Here is a 22,502-nt window from a genome sequence, read left to right as displayed (position 1 = left end):
AAAAGGGATATTTGACCTCACCCGCTCACCGATCACGCAGAACGGTTTCCGTCCAAACTTCAGTCGACCCCGCCATCCTCGGTATCGACAGCAGCATCCGGCCGACCAGATCCGTACGATATACTCCACCCCAAACACCACGATCGTCACAATTTCCTGTGGGAAGAAGAGGGGGAGAGAAATAGCAATTCTCGCATTAGGTGATTAAATCTAGAAGCCCAACTCTGGGCTTCTAAACTTGTATAAAACCTTGATTAGACACTTGGAGGACTGTGCACAGTTCTGGTCTCCATATTATAAAAAGGATATAGAGCCACCGGAGAAGGTGCAAAACAGATTTACAAGGATGATACCAGAACTGAGAGGTTATACCTATCAGGAAAGACTGAACAGGCTGGGGCTCTTTTCCCTAGAAAAGAGAAGGCTGAGGGGTGACCTGATAGAGGTCTTTAAGATTATGAAAGGGTTTGATAGGGTAGACGTGGAGAAGATGTTTCCACTTGCGGGGGAGACCAGAACTAGGGGGCCATAAATATAAGATAGTCACTAATAAACCCAATAGGGAATTCAGGAGAAACTTCTTTACCCAGAGAGTGGTTAGAATGTGGAACTCGCTCCCACAAGGAGTGGTTGAGGTGAATAGTGTAGATGCATTTAAGGGGAATCTAGATAAACACATGAGGGGGAAAGGAATAGAAGGATATGGTGATAGGGTGAGATGAAGTAGGGAGGGAGGAGGCTTGTGTGGAGCATAAACACCGGCATGGACCTGTTGGGCCGAATGGCCTGTTTCTGTGCTGTAAAATTCCATGTAGTTCTATGTAATGAAACTCTTCAAAGCATCTTACACCGACATGAGAGAGAGATCCATGACAATTGACATCACACAAAAAGTACGACTTGTATTTATATAACGTCTTAGTGTCCCTCAAAAACATTTCAAAATCCCTTCACATATCGAGAGAGTGGTGACTGTTACGCAGGAAAACACAGAAGCCATTTTGAATACAAGATTCCCTCGGGTATAGAAGGATGAGGGGTGATCTGATTGAGATGTTTAAAATGTTAAAAGGATTTGCTCCATATCCCTTGATACCCTTACCCAACAAAATCTATCGTTCTCAGACTTTAAAATTTCAACTGACCCCCCAGTATCCACAGCTTTTTTGGGAGAGAGTTTCAGATTTCCACGTCCCTTTGTGTGAAGAAGTGCTTCCTGATTTCACTCCTAAATGGCCGAGCTCTAATTTTAAGATTGTGCCCCCTTGTTCTGGATTCCCCCACCGAGGAAATAGATTCTTATTTTAACATTTTAAACACCTCGATCAGATCACCTCTCAACCTTATAAACTCAAGGGAATGAATACAAGCCAAGTCTATGCAACCTGTCTTCATTATTTAACCCTTTTAGCCCCGGTATCATCCTGGTGAATCTGCGCTGCACCCCCTCCAAGGCCAATATATCCTTCCTGAGGTGCAGTGCCCAGAACTGAACGCAGTCTCCAGATGGGGTCTGACCAAGGCTCTGTATAATTGAAGCATCACTGCTTCACCTTTAGAATTCCAACCCCCCCTGAGATAAAGGCCATTAGCCTTTTTGATTGCTTTTTGTACCTGTGCACTGTGGATGGTCTAAACGAGCCCAAGAGGCAATTGGATGTGTTTGTGGAGAAAGTTGGGATTGTGGGAGATGGTTGGGAGATGGGCAGGTGGTGTGCGTCTCTGAAAATGTTTTTTTTCTGTTCCTAAAAGTTCCTGTGCTCCCTGACCAGAGTGTGCGATAGCTTCACTGCACCCGCCATCCGAACTCTTGATGCTAAGCAGGGTCAGCCTTCGTTAGTTCGCTTGGTTAACAGATTATCTGGGCAGCAGGTACACAGCAAAAGAAACTCACCAAAATATACAGTGCCCCTTCTGAGCTCTGCTTGTACTCCTTGATTGTGGAGAAGACCGACAGCACCAGGCAAGAGAAGACCAGTAAAAAGCTGCAAAATACAAGCAGAAACATTGAGGTGAGTTAATTCTTTACCTGAGGTCGCAGGGGGATGAGCACATCATTGCTGTGGTTGGTAACTGTGAGGGTGGGTAACATTGTCCACTGAATTATCACCCATCTCCCTGTTGAGATTTCTAAAGGCACCCAAGGGCTTATTCTTCGCGTGTGAGCCCAGGCATCGAATGTCAGCAGGCTCTTTGACCATGGCGTGCCTCACCATCAGACTTGGTCTGCCCACCAACGCCACGATTTTAAAATTCTCACCCTTGTGTGTTCAAATCCCGCCATGGCCTCGCCCCTCCCTATCTCTGGAACCTCCTCCAGTCTTACAACCCTCCGAGATCTCTGGGCTCCTAAAATTCGAGCCCCGTGCGCATCCCCCACTTCCTTCACCCCATCATTAGCTGCCTGGGCCCTAAGCTCTGGAATTCCCTCCCTAAACCTCTCCACTTCTCTCCTCCTTTAAGACACTACTTAAAACTTACCTCTTTAATATCTCATGTGGCTTGGCGTCAATTTTGTCTGATAATCGCTCCTGTGAAGCTCCTTGGGATGTTTTACTATGTTAAAGGTGCTATATAAATGCAAGTGTTATTGTTATCTGACATATACACACACAAACACACACTGTCCGGTAGATGCTACTGGATTGTGAACAGGAGCAGGAACCCTGACAGATTTCCCCCTGCTTATCCCCAGAATCCACGACCAGTTGTATCATAGAATTAATAGCACAGAAACAGGCCATTCGGCCCAACTGGTCCATGCCGGTGTTTATGCTCCACACGAGCCTCCTCCCACCCTACCTCATCTCACCCTATTAGCATATCCTTCTATTCCTTTCTCCCTTATCTACTTATCCAGCTTCCCCTTAAGTGCATCTATACTATTGGCCTCAACTACTCCTTGTGGGAGCGAGTTCCACATTCTCACCACTCTCTGGGTAAAGAAGTTTCTCCTGAATTCCCTACTGGATTTATTAGTGACTATCTCATATTTATGGCCCCTAGTTTTGGTCTCCCCCACAAGTGGAAACATTTTCTCTACATCTACCCTATCAAGCCCCTTTATAATTTTAAAGACCTCTATCAGGCCACCCCTCAGTCCTCTCTGTTCTAGAGAAAAGAGCCCCAGCCTGTTCAGTCTTTCCTGACAGTTATAACCTCTCAGTTCTGGTATCATCCTTCTAAATCATTTTTGCATCTTCTCCAGTGCCTCAGCACAGCACAGATAGGAGATTTAACCTGGGACATTCCTAGTTGGTATGGTTCAGTACCGTGCACTAAGGAGGAGCTGGTTTCCAGTGGGTTTTGATGCACTGTGTCAGAGCGCTAAGGCCCAAAGCCTTCATATGCATTGAGTAACCAACTGCAGCCGTTCAGAAGGCCGAGAAGCACTAAGCTGAGGGCTGATACTTGTTGTGGTTGACTCTTAACTGCCCTCTGGGTCTAGCAAACCCCTCAATTGTATTATCCCAAGAAGGAGGCCTCCCCACCACCCTCTCGGGGCAACTAGGGATGGGCAATAAATGCCGGCCTTGCCAGCGACGCCCACATCCCAAGAATGAATTTTTAAAAAAATTCCTTGCAGCTTGCTACACAGAAAATGTAGCTGAGTTCTACTGCCTGTTCTCTGATGGGCCAACAGAATAAAAAGAAAAAATTTAAAATTCTGTTTTTCCAAACTTACATCTGGATCCATGCACCTCACAGCTCTTTGCCTGTCTTCAATCAGTTTCCTATCTGCTTCACATTATTTTTTTTAAACTGTCTAATGCCAAGGCTACTTTGCTGTGTCCACTTTTCACCACTTCCCTCATTCTCGTTGTGCTCTCACTAATGACCAGCTTCTCTCCTTTTGAGTCACCGGCTCTTTGACCTTATCTGTCTTGAAGCTGCTTCAGTCTCTCCGCGCCCTGTTACCTTTCTGTTCTCTGTGGATTGCCTCCTGCTGTTACCCCAGTCTCTGTTAGTTTTCCCTGATTGTCTATAGTTATAAGCACACAGATCAGAAAAGGCCATTTAACCCATCGAAATTCATCCTCCGAGTGCATTAACTTTCCCACATTGTCTTCTGAAAAACTCAAACCTTTTTGACTCTACTGCTGTGCTTAATAGATTATTCCAAACATTTATCACTCTATAAGTGAAGATTGCTAAATTTAAATCTGAGATAGATAGCTTTTTGGCAACCAAAGGTATTAAGGGATATGGGCCAAAGGCAGGTATATGGAGTTAGATCACAGATCAGCCATGATCTTATCAAATGGCGGAGCAGGCACGAGGGGCTGAATGGCCCACTCCTGTTCCTAAGATGCTTTTCCTGATATCTGTTCTGAATTTACCTTTTCATTAATTTCCACTGATGCCCTCTGACCTCAATTTCCTGCCTTTATTTTGAAGTAATGGCCCGATATTTGCTGGGAAAATAAAGGCAACGCCCACAGTTATTGATGTGTAAATGGTCCAGCAACTTGTGGTGAGGAAGAGACACCCCGTGAGCTGCGAATCGCCACAAATTACTTAATGATTTGCGCCGCTCCGCCGGTAACCTCGCAAAAATGGCAGCTCGCCCTCAACCTCCCTGAGAGTTTCGTGACGTTGCTGCATTTGTGCATCAACTACCAATTAAACTTACCGTAGAAAGTTAGGGCTGGCACTTAACAGCGTAAGTACCTTTTCAATGACGAGGTTTGCGTCCCTGCAATGCCACTCAATCTCTCCGGCGCAGAAAGGGAACACTTTAAACCACAGAGCCTTATTCCTACAGGTAATAAATTGTCGTTTGAAATTTTTAACATTTTTCCTTTCTATTTTCTCTCTCTCTTGATCCAATCTTTCTTTCCCATTTAATATTTTATGTACCTTGATGAAGTCTTCCTTTAACCACTTTCTTTCTGGGCTGTAGAGGTTAGTCTTGTTAAACCCCCTCACAGCCCAACCCCTGTACAGTCTTGTTCCTCTTCTCCGCGCCCCCCCACTCTAATCCCAGCATATTAGCAGCGTGGTGTGTTGACCAAAACTGAATGGGGAGCTGTGACCAGTGCAGTGTAAGTTTTAGCTTAATTTCGGCAGCCTTGTATTCCAATTCTCCTTGGTTATGGTCAAGGTAGTTTGACATTCTTTCCAAACAATGGGAGGTATTAATTAACAGGCATCCCTGGAACTAAAAGCTGTGACCACGAGGCAGCGGGAAGCAAGGAGTCGATGAAACCACCCTATTCAATCACTAGAACAAAGTCTTGTCTTCTTTCCTCTCACGCTCCGGTTCATCTCATCTTTTGACTGTTGAATTTAATCAGAAGAACAAACCCTCGGCCATGTCCGTTTTTAATGACGATCGATACAAAAAGCAAGAGGGAGGGCAAGGAAATGGAAACAGAACATTCTGGAAATACACAGCAGCTCCGCCTGAAAGACAGCAGGCAGGTTAATGTTTCAGGTGGAGACCCCCTACATCGGAAGTCAGTGAGGTCTCACAAAGAGTCTCAACTCGAAGGATCAAATTGTTCTCTCCTTCACCTGCTGACGGGCCCGTTTGGTGTTTCCAGAATGTTCCGTTTGTTCTCATGATGACGACTGTCACCAGCTGGAATCATTCAAAAGAGGCACCATCGCAAATGACAAGAGACAGATTCGGGGATGTGAAGGGAAAGCTGGGTCAATCACCAGGTAATATTTCCTCGCACAGTCTGATCAACAACTGGAACAGGAGGCTAGAATGAGCGGCTGAGAGCAAGACACTGGCGTTATTTAAGCAAGAGAAAGAAAGAAAGACAGACAGATGTCCCATTACAGCCAATGAAGTACTTTTTGAAGTGTAGTCATTGTTGTAATGTAGGAAACATGGCAGCCAATTTGCACACAGTAAGATCCCAGCAATGAAATATTGGCCAGATAATCTGTTTTAGGTGTTGGTTCAGGGATAAATATTGGCCAGGACACCAGGGAGAACTCCTCTGCTCTTCTTCAAATAGTGGCCATGGGAACTTTTACATCCACCTGAGAAGGCAGACGGGGCCTCAGTTTAACGTCTCATTCAAAAGATGGCACCTCCGACAGTGCAGCACTCCCTCAGTACTGCACTGGAATGTCAGGCTAAATTATGTGCTCAAGTCTCTGGAGTGAGACTTGAACTCATGAGCTTCTGAGCCAGAGGCGAGAGTGCTGCCCACTGAGCCACGGCAGACACTGGAGGCAGTAATGGGAACACAGAAGGGTTGGTATTGTGGATCCCCTTCATCTGAACCGATCTTGTCCCAGAATGGCCTGGCCCGTCGTGATGTGCAAGAACCGCTCACCTGGAGCTCAAACCCAACGCATCGATAGCTCTACTGACAATAAAACACACTGACCAGCAGGTGGGGCCTTCGATCAAGTCACCTGTTCTCCCCGCAGGAAAAAGATTTGAAGGAAACAGTGACTCAGACTCCTGACTGAAAGAACATTGTACAGAGGAGTGTGATCCATACGCCAAACTGGAGGCAGAAGGTAACAAGTCGTGAGAAATTTTAGAAACAGGAAAATGCCATTTGGCCCCAACAGGCCTGTCCCTATTTCAGACATCAACCCCACCTACCACCTTCTCACCTTATCCCTCAACCCCACCTACCCACCTTATCCCTCAACCCCGCCTCCCCACCTTATCCCTCAACCCCACCTACCCACCTTCTCACCGTATCCCTCAACCCCACCTACCCACCTTATCCCTCAATCCCACCTACCCATTTTATCACCGTATCCCTCAACTCCACCTTCTCACTGTATCCCTTAATCCCACCTACCCACCTTCTCACCTTATCTCTCAACTCCACCTACCCACCTTCTCACCATATTCCTCAATCTTTCCTCCCTCTAGAAATGTCTCCGGAAGCCAGTTGTACTGCCCATTTCAATGGACTTCACCAGTAACTTATTGCACAACTCTACTGCCCTTTGGTGAAAAAGGTTCCCTGAACTTTCTTTCTTGCCCCTAACTTCCTCACTTGTGTCCCCTGGTATTTCAACCCATCACCATAGTGAACAATGTCCTTGAATCAGCTGTTAGGTCCCTCATAATCTTGATAACTTCAGTTAAGTCACCTCGAAGTTTCCTCTTTTCCAAAGAGAACAAAGCTCGACTTCCTCAGCCTCTCCTCATAACCTGATGCTCAGGATTGTCTTTCTTGCAATGATTCTTCCCGAGTCCAAGGAACCAAATAACCAAATAACCCGACCGGACGGCTACAATATTCTGTCCTCACTGTTCATATTGAGGTTAATCAAAAAAATATATATCCTTCATCAATCTCCTTCATAACCTGCTCTCCGTTCTGGAGGAGTACGATAATCTAAAGGAATCTTTGATCTTAACCTACTTTCGCAGGTGAGCTCGCGATCGAAAGATTGAAGATCACTGACAACTGAAACATTCTGGAAAATACAAAGAAAATAACAGGTTGAGAACACAAGGTCGACAACTGTCCCAATGAAACAAAAGAAACCAGTTCAAGAAATTAATTTCTGAAACTATTGGGTTTGGAGCTGAGCTGAGCCAAGCCTGAGGACACAAAGGGTTAAATATTCAGAAGGTGACCTTGGGAGGGAATGAGTTTCTCGTGTTGGTCGATGTGGTTACAGCTCCTGGTAACACAAATCCTGAATTAAGCAGCTTCCCTGTGAACAAGGCTCCTCCTGCATATCACACCAGACTGTCAGTGTTGGGGGAGTTGTCTGTGGAGGAACTAAAATGCAATGGTTTTCATATTTATTTAAAGCAAAACTATACCCGAGTATGGAATCCATTCCTCATTAAATATTTACATTTCTTTCTCCTTTTTTTCTGTAGATCTGGTGATTTTTCTGGTGATCACTCACTCCTTTCTTCAACAGGAGAGCTGGTGGAGGGAATGGAAACATCGCAATGGGACACTACGAAATGCTCAACTGAGGTTGGACTGAGACAGATTGCTGAGACGGTGTAGAGGGAGCTTTACTCTGTATCTAACCCTGTACCTGCCCTGGGAGTGTTTGATGGGACAGTGTAGAGGGAGCTTTACTCTGTATCTAACCCGTGCTGTACCTGCCCTGGGACTGCTTGATGGGACAGTGTAGAGGGAGCTTTACTCTGTATCTAACCTGTGCTGTACCTGCCCTGGGAGTGTTTGATGGGACAGTGTAGAGGGAGCTTTACTCTGTATCTAACCCGTGCTGTACCTGCCCTGGGAGTGTTTGATGGGACAGTGTAGAGGGAGCTTTACTCTGTATCTAACTTGTGCTGTACCTGACTCGAGAGTATTTGTTTCATTGTTTAAACTGCTACACTTCTATGAGTCACTGGGAAATCACGAACCTGTCTGTTTTTAAATAGAAAATGATGAACCAGCATGGGAGAAATGTGGAATTAGGATAAGCCAAATCTAATGTTATAATTGTGTGTGAGCTTTACTATAAATAAACTGAGGGTCATGGGGAAAGAGATTTAAAATGCAAACAGAAAATGCTGGAAACCCACAATAGATCAGAGAACGTCTAGAAAGTTGGCCGGAACATAACCTTCATCAGAACTGACCACTGTAGACAAACAAATATCATATCATAATAGGTACAGTGCAGGAGGAGGCCATTCAGCCCATCGTGCCTGTGCCGGCTCTTTGAAAGTGCTATCCAATTAGTCTCCTTCCCCTGCTCTTTCCCCATAGCCCTGTAAATTTTTTCCCTTCAAATATTTATCCAATTCCCTTTGGAAAGTTACTACTTTCATCACCCTTTCAGGCAGCGTATTCCAGACTATAACAAGAAAGTCTTATTGGAGAGGAGAAGAAAATACAAAGAAGGGGAGACAAAATGAGATGGTGCATATTCTAATCACCGAGAGTAAGTTACTGGACTGAGTGAACTGCAAACTGCTTCATAGCAGAGCGGGAAAGGGTTAAATGATAAAACAGATGGTCAGTGAGGTTATATAAAGACATTAGAAGAACAAAAGAACATGAGAGTGGTTCTGATCTGGAATGCACTGCCTGAAAGGGCGGTGGAAGCAAATTCAATAGTAACTTTCAAAAGAGAATTGGATAAATACTTGAAAAGGATTAAAATTTGTAGGGCTGTGGGGAAAGAGCAGGGGAGTGGGACTAATTGGATAGCTCTTTCAAAGAGCCAGCATAGGCACGACGGGCCGAATGGCTTCCTTCTGTGCTGTATCATTCTATGATCTGAAAATTATAAAACTCCTCACACCTCCCTCAGCCTTTTTTTCCTTCTAAACCTACAGTTTGTCATCACCAAAACACTCCTTGATGTACCTCATGTTCCCACTAATTCTTTTGAACCTAGGGTGCTGTCCTTCACTTAGAGACTTTGGACCTTCACCCACATTTAAAATGGAACAAAAAAACAGTAGCTCCAATACTAGCTCTGAACCCAGACTGACTGCACAATGCACAGAACTGTATGACATTTACAGTCACGTTACAGCTCAGCATGAAACAGTCTGGGGCCAAACAGCTGCACAGTGGTTGAAGAATGAATAATTAAAGCTCTCAGAATAAATCATCGCTGCAATGGAACATTTCCACACTAGTTTTTAATCCAACTGACTACAGGAAGACTCATTAATTGGCACAAAAATTACTGCCATTATCTCAGTCTGATCAGCCCTCCGATCACAGCAATCAAAAATCTTAACCAACTGAATGCATCAATTGAAATGCTCATTAACAGTTTCAATGATTGGAGATTTACATCCCAATGTTTAATTGTTCAATCTGATCAGTTTTTTTGATAATTATTATTAATTGCCTTTTTCCCTCGGAGACCGGGAAATAATTTCAAAATGGCCAAGTTATAAAGAGGGATAAATGTACAATTCTAACACTGTGGATCCAGTATCCCTCTACTGTGCGCTATTTGGCAAAATATTATTTCAATCAAGTCTCAAATTCAGTCCCCTTTGGTTTAAAAATTGCAGCAACTTCAGAGACTCCTGTACTTTGTTAAGTGAAACAGGGTAAATTCGATTTGTGAATTGGCTTCATACGGCTGTATTTTTCTTTTAAAAAGTCCGTCTGTCACTGTGCTCAGAGAATGGTCAGCCATTACATAAAACTGACCAGATCCATCCGTGTTTTCAGTGAATTACTCAACCTTCTTGGTTGACGCCACTGTCTGAACTTTGAAACGAGTTAGGTCACAGCTTGTTTGCTTGCTGGCTGGGCAGTCTGTCTTTGAAATGTTGAACGTGTGTGGGTCTACAGACTGGGGATGTAGACAACTTCATCCAGTGGCTAAGGCATTGGGGGATAAGCTCGGAAAGAAGACAGTAAATTTCAACACACCAACATCTGTGACACGAAAGGCACTGCCCTGCAACTCAACTTTACTTCCATTTGTTCGTGAAGTTGAACCCCACAAGGTCAACCTCGGAATCGCATCACCCAGATTGAGGAATCTACAAAAGTCAGTTTCATTCACAAGTTTTGCAAATCACTGAACCACATGAGATTTTAACAGGTTCCAAGGAGTATGGGTCAATTCTATCTAAATTGTTTTCTAAGTATTTTTACCATCAGTAAAATGTGTTTTACTGCTTTGGTGTATTACACTCCCTGTAAATAAATCTGACCTTTATTTTTAGCCTGAATACATTGGTCTGATGATATGGTATTTGTCACCTTTCAGAGTAAACAGGAGAAAGTGGAGGGCCTCCCATGTAATCTCCTACATAACGTACCTTAGTTGGGAGGTATTCGTTAGTCCTGTGGCATGCTTTGCCGTGCAAGACACACAGAAAAACACAAGGTTTTGGAGACGCTCTGGGGTAGATTTCACCTTACACCATCGGGTGGTAAACTCAGCGATGGGGTTGTACATGCCTCCCGATTTACCTTTCTGTTGGTCGCTCTGTTAAGTTAAAATTGTTGGAAGAAAGCCTGAACTGTGGCAGAGACTTTTTGTGCTAATCTGATTGATGTTTTCAAGATTGTGAAGTTAGCTGACAGAATGGATTCAGGCAAAACATTCATCATGTTGAAGAGTGAGGTAGCAGGCAACACAAATTGAGAAGTTAGGGGAGAGGTCAGCTGGAACATTTCTGCTCGAAGGGTATGAGAGTCGAGGAGTAAAGTACCATTGAAGCAGGCAATATAAATGGGTTCAAGAGACAATTAGATGGTGCAGAACATGGGAAGCACGGAGAATGATCGAAAACCCGGCAAGGAGCCAGGAAAATGGGAGATATCGAAGAGTTTTAAAATAGAACCACAACAAACAAGCTTTGCAACCCAGGCAGCCTAATCACAGGGGAGTGCGGGGAATACGTGGACAGGTTCAGCAGGCATCACGAGATAGTGAGACAAGAATATCTCCCACACCTTCTGCACGTATCCAGCTTCAGAATACCCCCCATGCCAACAGTTTGCAAAACGTACAGGACTTAAAATTGACGGGGCAGCACCCCTCAGTGTAAGTGCCGAGAAGCACCTGACCCGACCTTCGCTGCTGACCCCCCTATAATTTGTGGGGTCTGGGGGAGTTCCCTAAACAATCATGTAAATAGTGAATGGGCTTCATGGCCTGTTCCAGCCCAGAAACAAAACCCTGAGCCAATCAAGTCAGTGATTTTTCCCATGAGGTGACAATGCGGACGACAACAACTTGTATTTATGTAGTGCCTTTAAGATAGAGAAACGTCTCAAGGCATGATCAAAGTCTACTAGTCTAAACGTTAAAAGTTAACTTATCTAATCCCACTCTCCTGCTCGCTCTTAATGTGAGACCGTAATACCAGACTGTAGTGCGAGACGGCAGCGAGACACCGTAACACGACACTGTAACACGAGTTGTTATACTAGAGCCTCACTACATTGTCTTCAGAGGTGAGGTGAGTTCCACAGATTTATTTCCTGATCGGGTTATCCGGTGATTATTCACCTCCTTCGGGAGAGTAAATGGTTGTGGAGGATTTCCCAAAATGGGAAATTCCTGGTCAAATTGTTTCCCTGGAGGAACTTCCCTCTCTGAGTAATCGATGTCTAACTGCTGGGTATGGAGTGATTCTGAATCTTCAGCACCTTCTCCTACATGCTGATAATGATTTGATTTATTCTCGCACTGTGTAGGACAGGACCATTCTCCACAGCAGGAGTTCTCCAGACTGCCTGCCCCGCTCTCCAGATTCTCAGGCCTAGTTTAGCCCCACAGCCTTTGCCAACACTTGCTGTCAGGCATAAAACTGGTTGGCAGCTTGGTCGTGATAAAGCAGCATCACGGACTCCTGACTGTGACACCCCGGGCTAAGAGAGAGAGAGACAGAGACCCGGGGACAGCTGTTCGCTGGTCCTGATTACCCAGCAGCCTTCTGTTCAAACTACAAGACCTCAAACTAACAGCTTGGAATGAACTCATCTTCATAAGTACAACAAACTTTCATTTGAAAATAAGCAGATCACTTTATTGGACTTGACCCTTTATTGAAATGGATTTGAATATTTTTTTTAAAACCAATTTTCTCACTCTCCCTGAGATATCAGCTCTCACTGGGGTACAGTTCCACAGCTCCATATCCCTTGGCTAACAAAAATCTATCGATCTCCGTCCTGAAAACTCCAATTGACCCCCAACATTCACAGTCTTTTGGGGTGGAGATGCCGGTGATGGACTGGGGTTGACAATTGTAAACAATTTTACAACACCAAGTTATAGTCCAACAATTTTATTTGAAAATCACAAGCTTTCGGAGGCTTCCTCCTTCCTCAGGTGAATGTCAAGAAATCCTCGAACCTTTCGCATTTATAAATCACAGAACAATACCTGGTGATTACAGATAGTCTTTCCAACTGCCCGTTGCCAAGGCAATCAAAGTCTTTTGGGGGAAGAGAGTTCCAGATTTCCACTACCCTTTGTGTGAAAAAGTGCTTCCTGATTTCACCCCTGAAGGGCCTAGCTCTAAATTTTAAGATTGTGCCCCCTTGTCCTGGATTCCCCCCACCAGAGGAAATAGTTTCTCTGTATCTACCCTGTCGAATCCATTCATCATATTGAAGACCTTGATTAGATCACCCCTCAACCTTCTTAACTCAAGGGAATACAAGCCAAGTTTTTGCAACCTGTCTTCATAGTTTGCGCTTTTAAGCCCTATTCTGGTGAATCTGCGCTGCACCCCCTCCATGGCCAATATATCCTTCCTGAGGGGCGGTGCCCAGAACTGAACACAGAATCCAGATGGGGTCTGATCAAGGCTCTGTACAACTGAAGCATCACTTCCTCACTTTTGTGTTCCAATCCCCTTGAGATCAAGGCCAGCATTTCATTAGTCTTTCTGATTGCTTTTTGCACCAGTATTCGAATTGTTTTGCTTTATTTGCCTGATTCTCAGTGCACTGCATCTGGGACAATGCAAAACATCACAAATATGGCCTGAATTCAGCCCAAATGGGCCCTATGTGAATCAGAGTTAAGGCCGGAATTAATCTTCATTCATCACCATGGTTACCAGCTGCAGAGCAGGAGCGTGCTAAACCTTTTCAATTGGTGATTTTTAATGAGGTTTGTAATTTATTAAACAGGAGTGTGTAGAGCGCAAGATCACAATGCAACAACAGCGGGCTACAGGGGGCAGGAGCTCTCATGTAATTAATCTAACTCTGGAATTAGCCATCTCTTTCCATGCTCTTCCTTTGCATTTCGGGCTATTTTTTTTTACCTCCAATGAATTTATTTTTCACTCACCCTAAGTACTGGTCTGTAAATGTCAATTCGCCCTCAGAGTTTAATCCCAGTGAGCTGTCGGTCACGAGTCAGATCTCTGTAATACATATCTCCGTGTTACTGAGAGCAGGACTGCCTCTTGGATGCACTCACAGCTCTGCTGCTTATCTCAGCTTCAACACTTAGAATTAATTCCCCTTGAAAACATTAATTGGGAACATTAGATTTAGTGTCCCAGTGTCCCAATAAATGCTCACACATTAATCCAGACATACTGGGATTATTACACACAACCTATACACACACACCAAACACATACCGATACACATACACAGACCCCATACACACACACCAAACACATACCGATACATATACACAGACCCCATACACACACACCAAACACATACCGATACATATACACAGACCCCATACACACACACACACACACCCCATACACACATACACACACACCCCATACACACACACACCCCATACACATATACACACACCCCCCATACACATATACACACACCCCCCATACACATATACACACACCCCCCATACACATATACACACACCCCCCATACACATATACACACACACCCCCATACACATATACACACACACCCCTATACACATATACACACACACCCCTATACACATATACACACACCCCCCCATACACATATACACACACACCCCCATACACATATACACACACACCCCATACACATATACACACACCAACACCCCCCCCCCCAAAAGATATACACACACACAGATATACAGATACTTAAAAATATACACAGATATACACAGAAATAGGGTCTGAAGTATAAAGGGTTTTGATAGGGTAGATACGGATAAACTATTTCCTGTGGTGGGAATCCAGAACAAGGGGGCACAATCTTAAAATTAGAGCCAGGCCGTTCAAGGGTGATGTCAGGAAGCACTTCTTCACATAAAGAGTAGTGGAAATCTGGAACTCTCTCCCCAAAAGGCTGTGGACACTGGGGGTGAATTGGAGCTTTCAAAACTGAGATCGATAGATTTTTCTTGGGTAAGAGTATCGAGGGATATGGAGCAAAGACCGGTAGAGTTGAGGTACAGATCAGCCAATAATTCAATGGTGGAGCAGGCTCGATGGGCTGAATGGCCTCCTCCTGTTCCTATGAAATCCATATATTCACACAAACGCAAACTTAGGGAACTCTACAGTTTTTCAATAATATATAAAAATGATATGGCAAAGTGGAGGGGGAGAGAACGCGGGGTGGGGGAGTTAATATTGCTCTCAAACAAGAAGTATTGTTTCCTTGCAATCTCCGCCAGCATCACACTGATCAGATTTACCAACTGAAATTCCCCTACTGGCTGCTCCCCTCCCTGCTTAGCTTGGAAGACATGATGTTTCTCTCCATCCGCCTGTCAGTAACGCCTCCCCCGCCTTTCTGTCCAATGGAAAGCGCAGACTTTCAGCACAGATTGGCAGCTGACGGACCGCACAGGTTGCTGTGGGGAAACCCGCTCCTCCTGGTCCACTTCTCCTATTTCCTCACTTATGATTATGGTGTCAGTTACAAGTCGGTGCACGATCCAGGTCAATGCTTCAAACATTGCCACAGACTGTAGCCGACTCCAGTTGCTGGGACCCTGCACTTTACATCAGTTTGCAGCTGACTAAATTTCCATCTGATCATACTCTCCTGGCCGGCCTTCCACCTTCCACTCTCCGTAAACTTCAGCTCATCCAAAATTCAGCTGCCTGTATCCTAACTCGGACCAAGTCCCCCTTCACCCATCACCCCCTGTGCTCGCTGACCTACATGGGTTGGAAAGAAGAATCATAGAAAGTTGCGGCACAGAAGGAAGCCATTCGGCCCATTGTGTCTGTGCCAGCCGAAAAAGAGCTATCCAGCTTAATGCCACTTTCCAGCACTTGGTCTGTAGCCCTGTGGGTTACAGCACTTCAGGTGCACATCCAGGTACTCCTTAAATGAGTTGAGGGTTTCTGCCTCTACCACCCTTTCAGGCAGTGAGTTCCAGACCCCCACCACCCTCTGGGTGAAAATATTTCTCAGCTCCCCTCTAATCCTTCTACCAATCACTTTAAATCTATGCCCCCTGGTCACTGACCCCTCTGCTAAGGAAAATAGGTCCTTCCTATCCACTCTATCTAGTCCCGTCATAATTTTATACACCTCAATTAAATCTCTCCTCAGCATCCTTTGTTCCAAAGAAAACAACCCCAGCCTATCCAATCTTTCCTTATAGCTAAAATTCTCCAGCCCTGGCAACATCCTCGTAAATCCGCTCTGTACCCTCTCTGGTGCAATCACATCTTTCCGATAATATGGTGACCAGAACTGTACTCAGTACTCATGCTGTGGCCTAACCAATGAACATACAGTTCTAGCATAACCTTCCTGCTCTTATATTCTATGCCACAGCTAATAAAGGAAAGCACTCCATATGCCTTTTTAACCACCTTATCTACCTGTCCTGCTACCTTCAGGGATCTGTGGGCATGCACTCCAAGGTCCCTTTTTCTTCTACACCTATCAGTATCCTCCCATTTATTATGTATTCCCTTGCCTTGTTTGCCCTCCCCAAATGCATTACCTCACACTTCTCTAGATTGAGATGTGGGAATTCAGGGCTCCTTCCTGTATCCCTGATTCCTTCACCTGCGGGAAGTGTGTCCAGCTGCAGCTATTGTTTGACCGCTTGACGGCTCTGGAGCTGCGGATGGACTCACTTTGGGGCATCCGCGATGCTGAGGAAGTCGTGGATAGCACGTTCAGTGAGTTGGTCACACCGCAGATAAAAATTACTGAGGGAGATAGTGAATGGGTGACCAACAGACAGAGGAAGAGTAGGAAGGCAATTCATAATGGCAACTACAAAAGATCATTGTTAAAAAAAAACTGTTGGTTTTGTTTAATGAGGGGCTTGGATAAGGTGGATAGTCAAAATCTTTTCCCAAAGGTAGGGGAGTCTATAATGAGGGGACATAGATTTAAGGTGAGAGGGGAGAGATACAAAAGGGTCCAGAGGGGCAATTTTTTCACTCAAAGGGTGGTGAGTGTCTGGAACGAGCTGCCAGAGGCAGTAGTAGAGGCGGGTACAATTTTGTCTTTTAAAAAGCATTTGGACAGTTACATGGGTAAGATGGGTATAGAGGGATATGGGCCAAGTGCAGGCAATTGGGACTAGCTTAGTGGTATAAACTGGGCGACATGGACATGTTGGGCCGAAGGGCCTGTTTCCATGTTGTAACTTCTATGATTGAATTCCATTTGTCACTTTTCTGCCCATCTGACCAGTCCATTGATATCTTCCTGCAGTCTATAGCTCTCACTATCAAGAAAGAACAAACTTGCATTTATATAGTGCCTTTCATGACCTCAGGATGTCCCAAAGCGCTTTACAACCAATGAAGTACTTTTGAAGTGTAGTCACTGTTGTAATGCAGGAAACATGGCAGCCAATTTGCACACAGCAAGATCCCACCAACAGCAATGAGATAAATGGCCAGATAATCTGTTTTAGCGATGTTGGTTGATGGGTAAATATTGGCCGAGACACCGAGCAGAACTCCCCTGCTCCTCTTCGAAAAGTGCTGTGGGATCTTATATATCCACCCAAGAGGGTAGACAGGGCTTCAGTCTAATGTCTCATCCAAAAGATGTCACCTCTGAACGATGTAGTCGTCCCTCAGTACTGCACTGGGAGTGTCAGCCTAGATCTTGTGCTCAAATCTCTGGAGTCGGACCTGAACCCACAACCTTCTAGACACAGAAGGGGGAGTGCTGCCCACTGAGCCACTGCTGACACAGATCTTCTAACTCACATGCATGGTGTGTACTTGTGCAAATGTGAGCTAAACATCACACATGCAATAGAGGGGGAAAATTTCACACAGAAACAGTGAGTGTGTGTATGACTAGGCTTTGAAATGGGAGTGTAGTCTGTGCTGATAATATTTAAACCTTAATTATACCGGAGTCAGAGTTTAAAGTGACGTTTCTGTGCGATGAATTATGGTTTTTAATATCACGCCAGCTGACTCACCTGTCGGGTGAAACAATCAGCAACCCATAAAAAAAAGTTAATCCAGATCCCATTTATCGAACAGCTGTGAGCTAGGCCCCCTCGGTCGGAACAAATTCTCCTCAGAGCTACAAAAAGCAGCGGAGATTCTCAACAACAATTTGCATTTATATAGCGCCTTTAACACAGTAAAACATCCCAAGGCCCTTCACAGGAGCGATTATCAAACAAAATTCGACACCGAGCCACATTAAGAAATATTAGGATAGGTGACCAAAAGCTTGGTCAAAGAGGTAGGTTTTAAGGAGCGTCTTAAAGAAGGAGAGAGGGGCGGAGAGGTTTAGGGAGGGAATTCCAGAGCTTGGGGCCGAGGCAGCTGAAGGCACGGCCGCCAACGGTGGAGCATTTAAAATCGGTGATGCGCAAGAGGTCGGAATTGGTGGAGCGCAAAGATCTCGGAGGATTGTGGGGCTGGAGGAGGTTACAGAGATAGAGAGGGGCGAGGCCATGGAGGGATTCGAAAACAAGGATGAGAATTTTAAAATCGAGGCATTCCCGGACTAGGAGCCAATGCAGGTCAGTGAGCACAGTGGGGTGATGGGTGAACGGGACTTGGTGTAAGTTAGGATACGGGCAGCAGAGTTTTGGATGAACACAAGTTTACGGAGGGTGCAGGGTGGGAGGCCGGCCAGGAGAGCATCTTGCTCACTTCGTCCAAAATGTTTCCTCGTTCTTTACACTGACAGGTTTGAAGGCGCCAGCTTAATAAAGACAGTAAAATAATAGAATCCCTGCTCCTGGTCTCTACGGGTTACAGATCAGACAGACCGAGAATACAAAGTGTAAACTGAATGAATTTAGGCAGCCTAGGTAATTAGCAATAGATGCGGCAACTTCATTAGGGACAGGATCTGGTTTCTGTCTGTGCCCGTTCTGGAGCCATCCTCTGAAAGGGGAATCTTCAAAGTGAAGTGAAATTAATCCTGCCCTGCCAAGTGAATTTTCCCGACAGTTGATCAATTCTTCATGGCTCCTTTAATTCAACGGCAAACCATATAATCACAGAATTGGAGATTCATGTTTCATTTTAATTAACTGTAACAAAGATTATATTCTGAATAAGAGTGAAGATTGGCTTAACCCAACCAGCACCTATGGACAGTGACCCATGTGCCAGACTCTGGACTTTAGCTCTCTCAGTATTTCGCACTCTGTCCCGGTTCATTCAAGAACCTTCTTCCTCTCCCCACAATGGAAACACTCTCCCTTCCCCCTCATTGTTTCCATAGCCACTATTCATCCCTCCCTCATCCCCGTTCCCAGAGACACTCTTCTTTCCCTCTCCAATATCAACAGAGGTACTTTTCTTTCCCATTCCCCCTAGTTCCTGAAAGTTCTCTCCCCCCCCCCACCCACGCCCCTGCTTTCCCCCAAATTTACCCCTCACCGCTGCTCGTGGCTTTGCTTGGTGGGATCCGATTCTCCTGCATGCTGTGGACGGGAATTTCTGATCTCGCAAAACTGTCCTAATCTCACGGTACAGAAGCGTGCTGGGCAGAGGCTAGACGTCTCCATTTCGGGCAGCAGTGCAAGGTTGAATAGGAAAGAGTCAAATAAATCAGAGGGCCAGGATCTTGCACTTGGCCACTATCACAGGTCTCCCCTCATCAGTCGAGAGTGGAATAGGTGCCAGCCTGGGTTGTTGTTTAAATATCTTCACTCTCTTCCCTTGGAGAACAGTGGGAGGTAGTGGAAGGATTCGCAGGGTGATTAACAGTCTGACAGGCCATGACGTGAATACTCCTTCCGTGTCTGTAACCATCTTTACACCAGCCGATAGGGGGATTTGTCCCATACGGGGGTGGGGGGGGGGCGGGGAGGGCTTTCTGGGCTCCCACAATCCATACAATGAGGGTGGGCACCCACACTCACTGGACACGGGAATCCCACTGGATGTCAACCCGGAATTCAGGTCTGGAGCTCCGGTCTCCGCTCCCCGGGACTGTCCGGAGTTCCGGCCTCCGCTCCCCGGGACTGTCCGGAGCCCCGGCCTCCGCTCCCCGGGACTGTCCGGAGCCCCGGCCTCCGCTCCCCGGGACTGTCCGGAGCTCCGGCCTCCGCTCCCCGGAGCTCCGGCCTCCGCTCCCCGGGACTGTCCGGAGCTCCGGCCTCCGCTCCCCGGAGCTCCGGCCTCCGCTCCCCGGGACTGTCCGGAGCTCCGGCCTCCGCTCCCCGGGACTGTCCGGAGTGAGGGTTTGAATGCTGCACCTTCTGACTCAGAGTCGGGAACGCAACCACTGAGCCAAAGGCTTGTTCAACTTCAAGTTGACGAAGGGAATCGACAAAGTTGATCTGAGCAAATAGTTGAATATTGGGAAGGGTTCAATTACCAGAGGACACAAGGAGGAAGAAAGTCAAGCAGAACCTTTTCTTTGCACAAATGGGCTGGACATGACCTGTGTAATGTATTAGCAATGAAAGAGTTAACATGTTCACATGAAATTCCTCTATCCACTATGTTAATGAAGCTGTGTAAATTGAACATACACATAGTGGTTGGATGGAGTCCAACTCTTCACACCTTTGATGCCAGCCATGCCAAGATACTCAGATGGCAGAGGATACACGGGTCACTGTGGGGAGGAAGAGAAGTGTTATACTACTACAACTACAACTATAACAACAACAACTCGCATTTATATAGCGCCTTTAACGTAGTAAAACGTCCCAAGGCGCTTCACAGGAGCGATTATCAAACAAAATTTGACACTGAGTCATATAAGGAGATAGTAGGACAGGATATTAGAAAAGCTTGGTCAAAGAGGTAGGTTTTAAGTAGCGTTTTAAAGGAGGAGAGAGAGGTAGAGAGGCGGAGAGGTTTAGGGAGAGAATTCCAGAGCTCAGGGCCTAGGCAGCTGAAGGCACGGCCGCCAATGGTGGAGCGATTAAAATCGGGGGCTGCGCAAGAGGCAGGAATTGGTGGAGTGCTAGTCTTGCTCATTTTATAGCTTAGCCAGGGAAGAGTGGTATTGGCGGGCATCTGGAAATAGATCGCCCGCCCGCCCTCTCAGCTATGGTCACTGTACGGCCTGCGACCACCAGAAGAAACGGAGCAGAAAGATACCCAATAAAAACAATACTTCAACGAAAACAACACTTCAATAAAGATGCAACTCTTGTGGGGAAACTTGTTTTGAGAGTCGATGGTAAATTTGATTATGTTGACATATCTTAAGATACAAAAACGCAACAGCACATCAATTATATTAACAAATAATAATTTGGTTGTCAAAGAATCACGCCAAGTGAAACAAGAAACAATCACTGAGATTATTTTTCTTTTAAAGCGCTGAGATTTACGAAGGACAGACACTAAAGAGTAACATTACTGTCGCTCTGAGTGATTTCATATTGAAATATCAGACGATCAAAACAACTTTGAAAAACGACAAAGGAAAGGTCACCTTTCAAACGCGATACATTCTCGGTTTTTTAGGGAGCTAATTTACTTATTTTCTGATCAACTGAGGACACAATGGAGTGAAGTACCCTGTTTATGTTGTTTATTGAGGGTACTAATAATCCAGAGAACAACAACAACAACTTGCATTTATATAGCGCCTTTAACGTTGTAAAACGTCCCAAGGCGCTTCACAGGAGCGATTATCAAACAAAATTTCACACAGAGCCACATAAGGAGATATTAGGACAGGTGACCAAAAGCTTGGTCAAAGAGGTAGGTTTTAAAGAGCGTCTTAAAGCAGGAGAGAGAGGCGGAGAGGTTTAGGGAGGGAATTCCAGAGCTTAGGGCCCAGGCAGCTGAAGGCACGGCCGCCAATGGTGGAGCGATTAAAATCGGGGATGCGCAGGGATCAGAATTGGAGGAGCGCAGAGATCTTGTAGGGCTGGAGGAGGTTACAGAGGGGGAGGTGCAAGGCCATGGAGGGATTTGAAGACAAGGATGAAAATTTTTAAATCGAGGCGTTGCCGGATCAGGAGCCGAAGTAGGTCAGCGAGCACAGGGGTGATGGGTGAACGGGACTTGGTGCGAGTTAGGATACGGGCAGCAGAGTTTTGGATGAGCTGAAGTTTATAGAATGTCGAAGATGGCAGGTCGGCCAGGAGAGGATTAGAATAGCTGAGTCTAGAGGTAACAAAGACATAGATGAGGGTTTCAGCAGCTAATAAGCTGAGGCAGGAGCAGAGACAAATGATGTTACGGAGGTGGAAGTAGGCGGTCTTGGTGATGGAGAGGATATGGGGTCGGAAGCTCATCTCAGGGTCAAATAGGATGCCGAGGTCACAAACGGGAACGCGTGTTCATATCCCACCACGGCAGTTTGAGAATTTGAATTCAGTTTTTAAAAGTTTGGAAATAAAAGTGACCATGAAGCTGTCGGATTGTCATAAAAACCCAACTGGGTCACTAATGTCCATTAGGGAAGGAAACCTGCCGTCCTTACCCGGTCTGGGCCTAAATGTGACTCCAGTCTCACACCAACGTGATTGACTCTTAACTGCCTTCTGAAATGGCCTAGCAAACCATTCAGTTGTGTCAAAAAAAACACTACAAAGAATGCAGTGGTTCAAGGAGGAGGCCCACCACCACCTTCTCAGGGCAACTGGGGATAGGCAACATCCCAAGAATCATACCGCACAGAAGGAGGCCATTCGGCCCATCGTGTCTGTGTCAGCTCTTTGAAAGAGCTATTCAATTAGTCCTAACCCCCCCACCCCCACCCTGCTCTTTCCCCATAGTCCTGCAAATT

At 45.6% G+C, this 22,502-nt stretch overlaps 1 protein-coding gene and 1 long non-coding RNA gene across 2 annotated transcripts in view; one reads left to right on the top strand and one right to left on the bottom strand.

Moving 5' to 3' along the window:
* LOC137335082 (potassium voltage-gated channel subfamily KQT member 2) overlaps positions 1-22,502 on the bottom strand; it is a 133,689-nt gene that overhangs the window by 61,674 nt on the left and 49,513 nt on the right. Inside the window, exons 2-3 of the mRNA XM_068000187.1 lie at positions 1,895-1,985; positions 30-156 (exon numbers count right to left, since the gene is read on the bottom strand). Of these exons, the coding sequence (XP_067856288.1) occupies positions 30-156; positions 1,895-1,985 (218 nt within the window). The remainder of the gene's footprint in view (positions 1-29; positions 157-1,894; positions 1,986-22,502) is intronic.
* LOC137335083 (uncharacterized) overlaps positions 11,755-22,502 on the top strand; it is an 81,044-nt gene continuing 70,296 nt past the window's right edge. The window contains exon 1 of the long non-coding RNA XR_010966326.1: positions 11,755-11,854. This is a non-coding gene — a long non-coding RNA (uncharacterized lncRNA). The remainder of the gene's footprint in view (positions 11,855-22,502) is intronic.

This window comes from Heptranchias perlo, chromosome 19, assembly GCF_035084215.1.
Source record: "Heptranchias perlo isolate sHepPer1 chromosome 19, sHepPer1.hap1, whole genome shotgun sequence".
Classification (NCBI taxonomy): domain Eukaryota; kingdom Metazoa; phylum Chordata; class Chondrichthyes; order Hexanchiformes; family Hexanchidae; genus Heptranchias; species Heptranchias perlo.
This window is presented reverse-complemented; position numbering and strand designations above follow the sequence as displayed.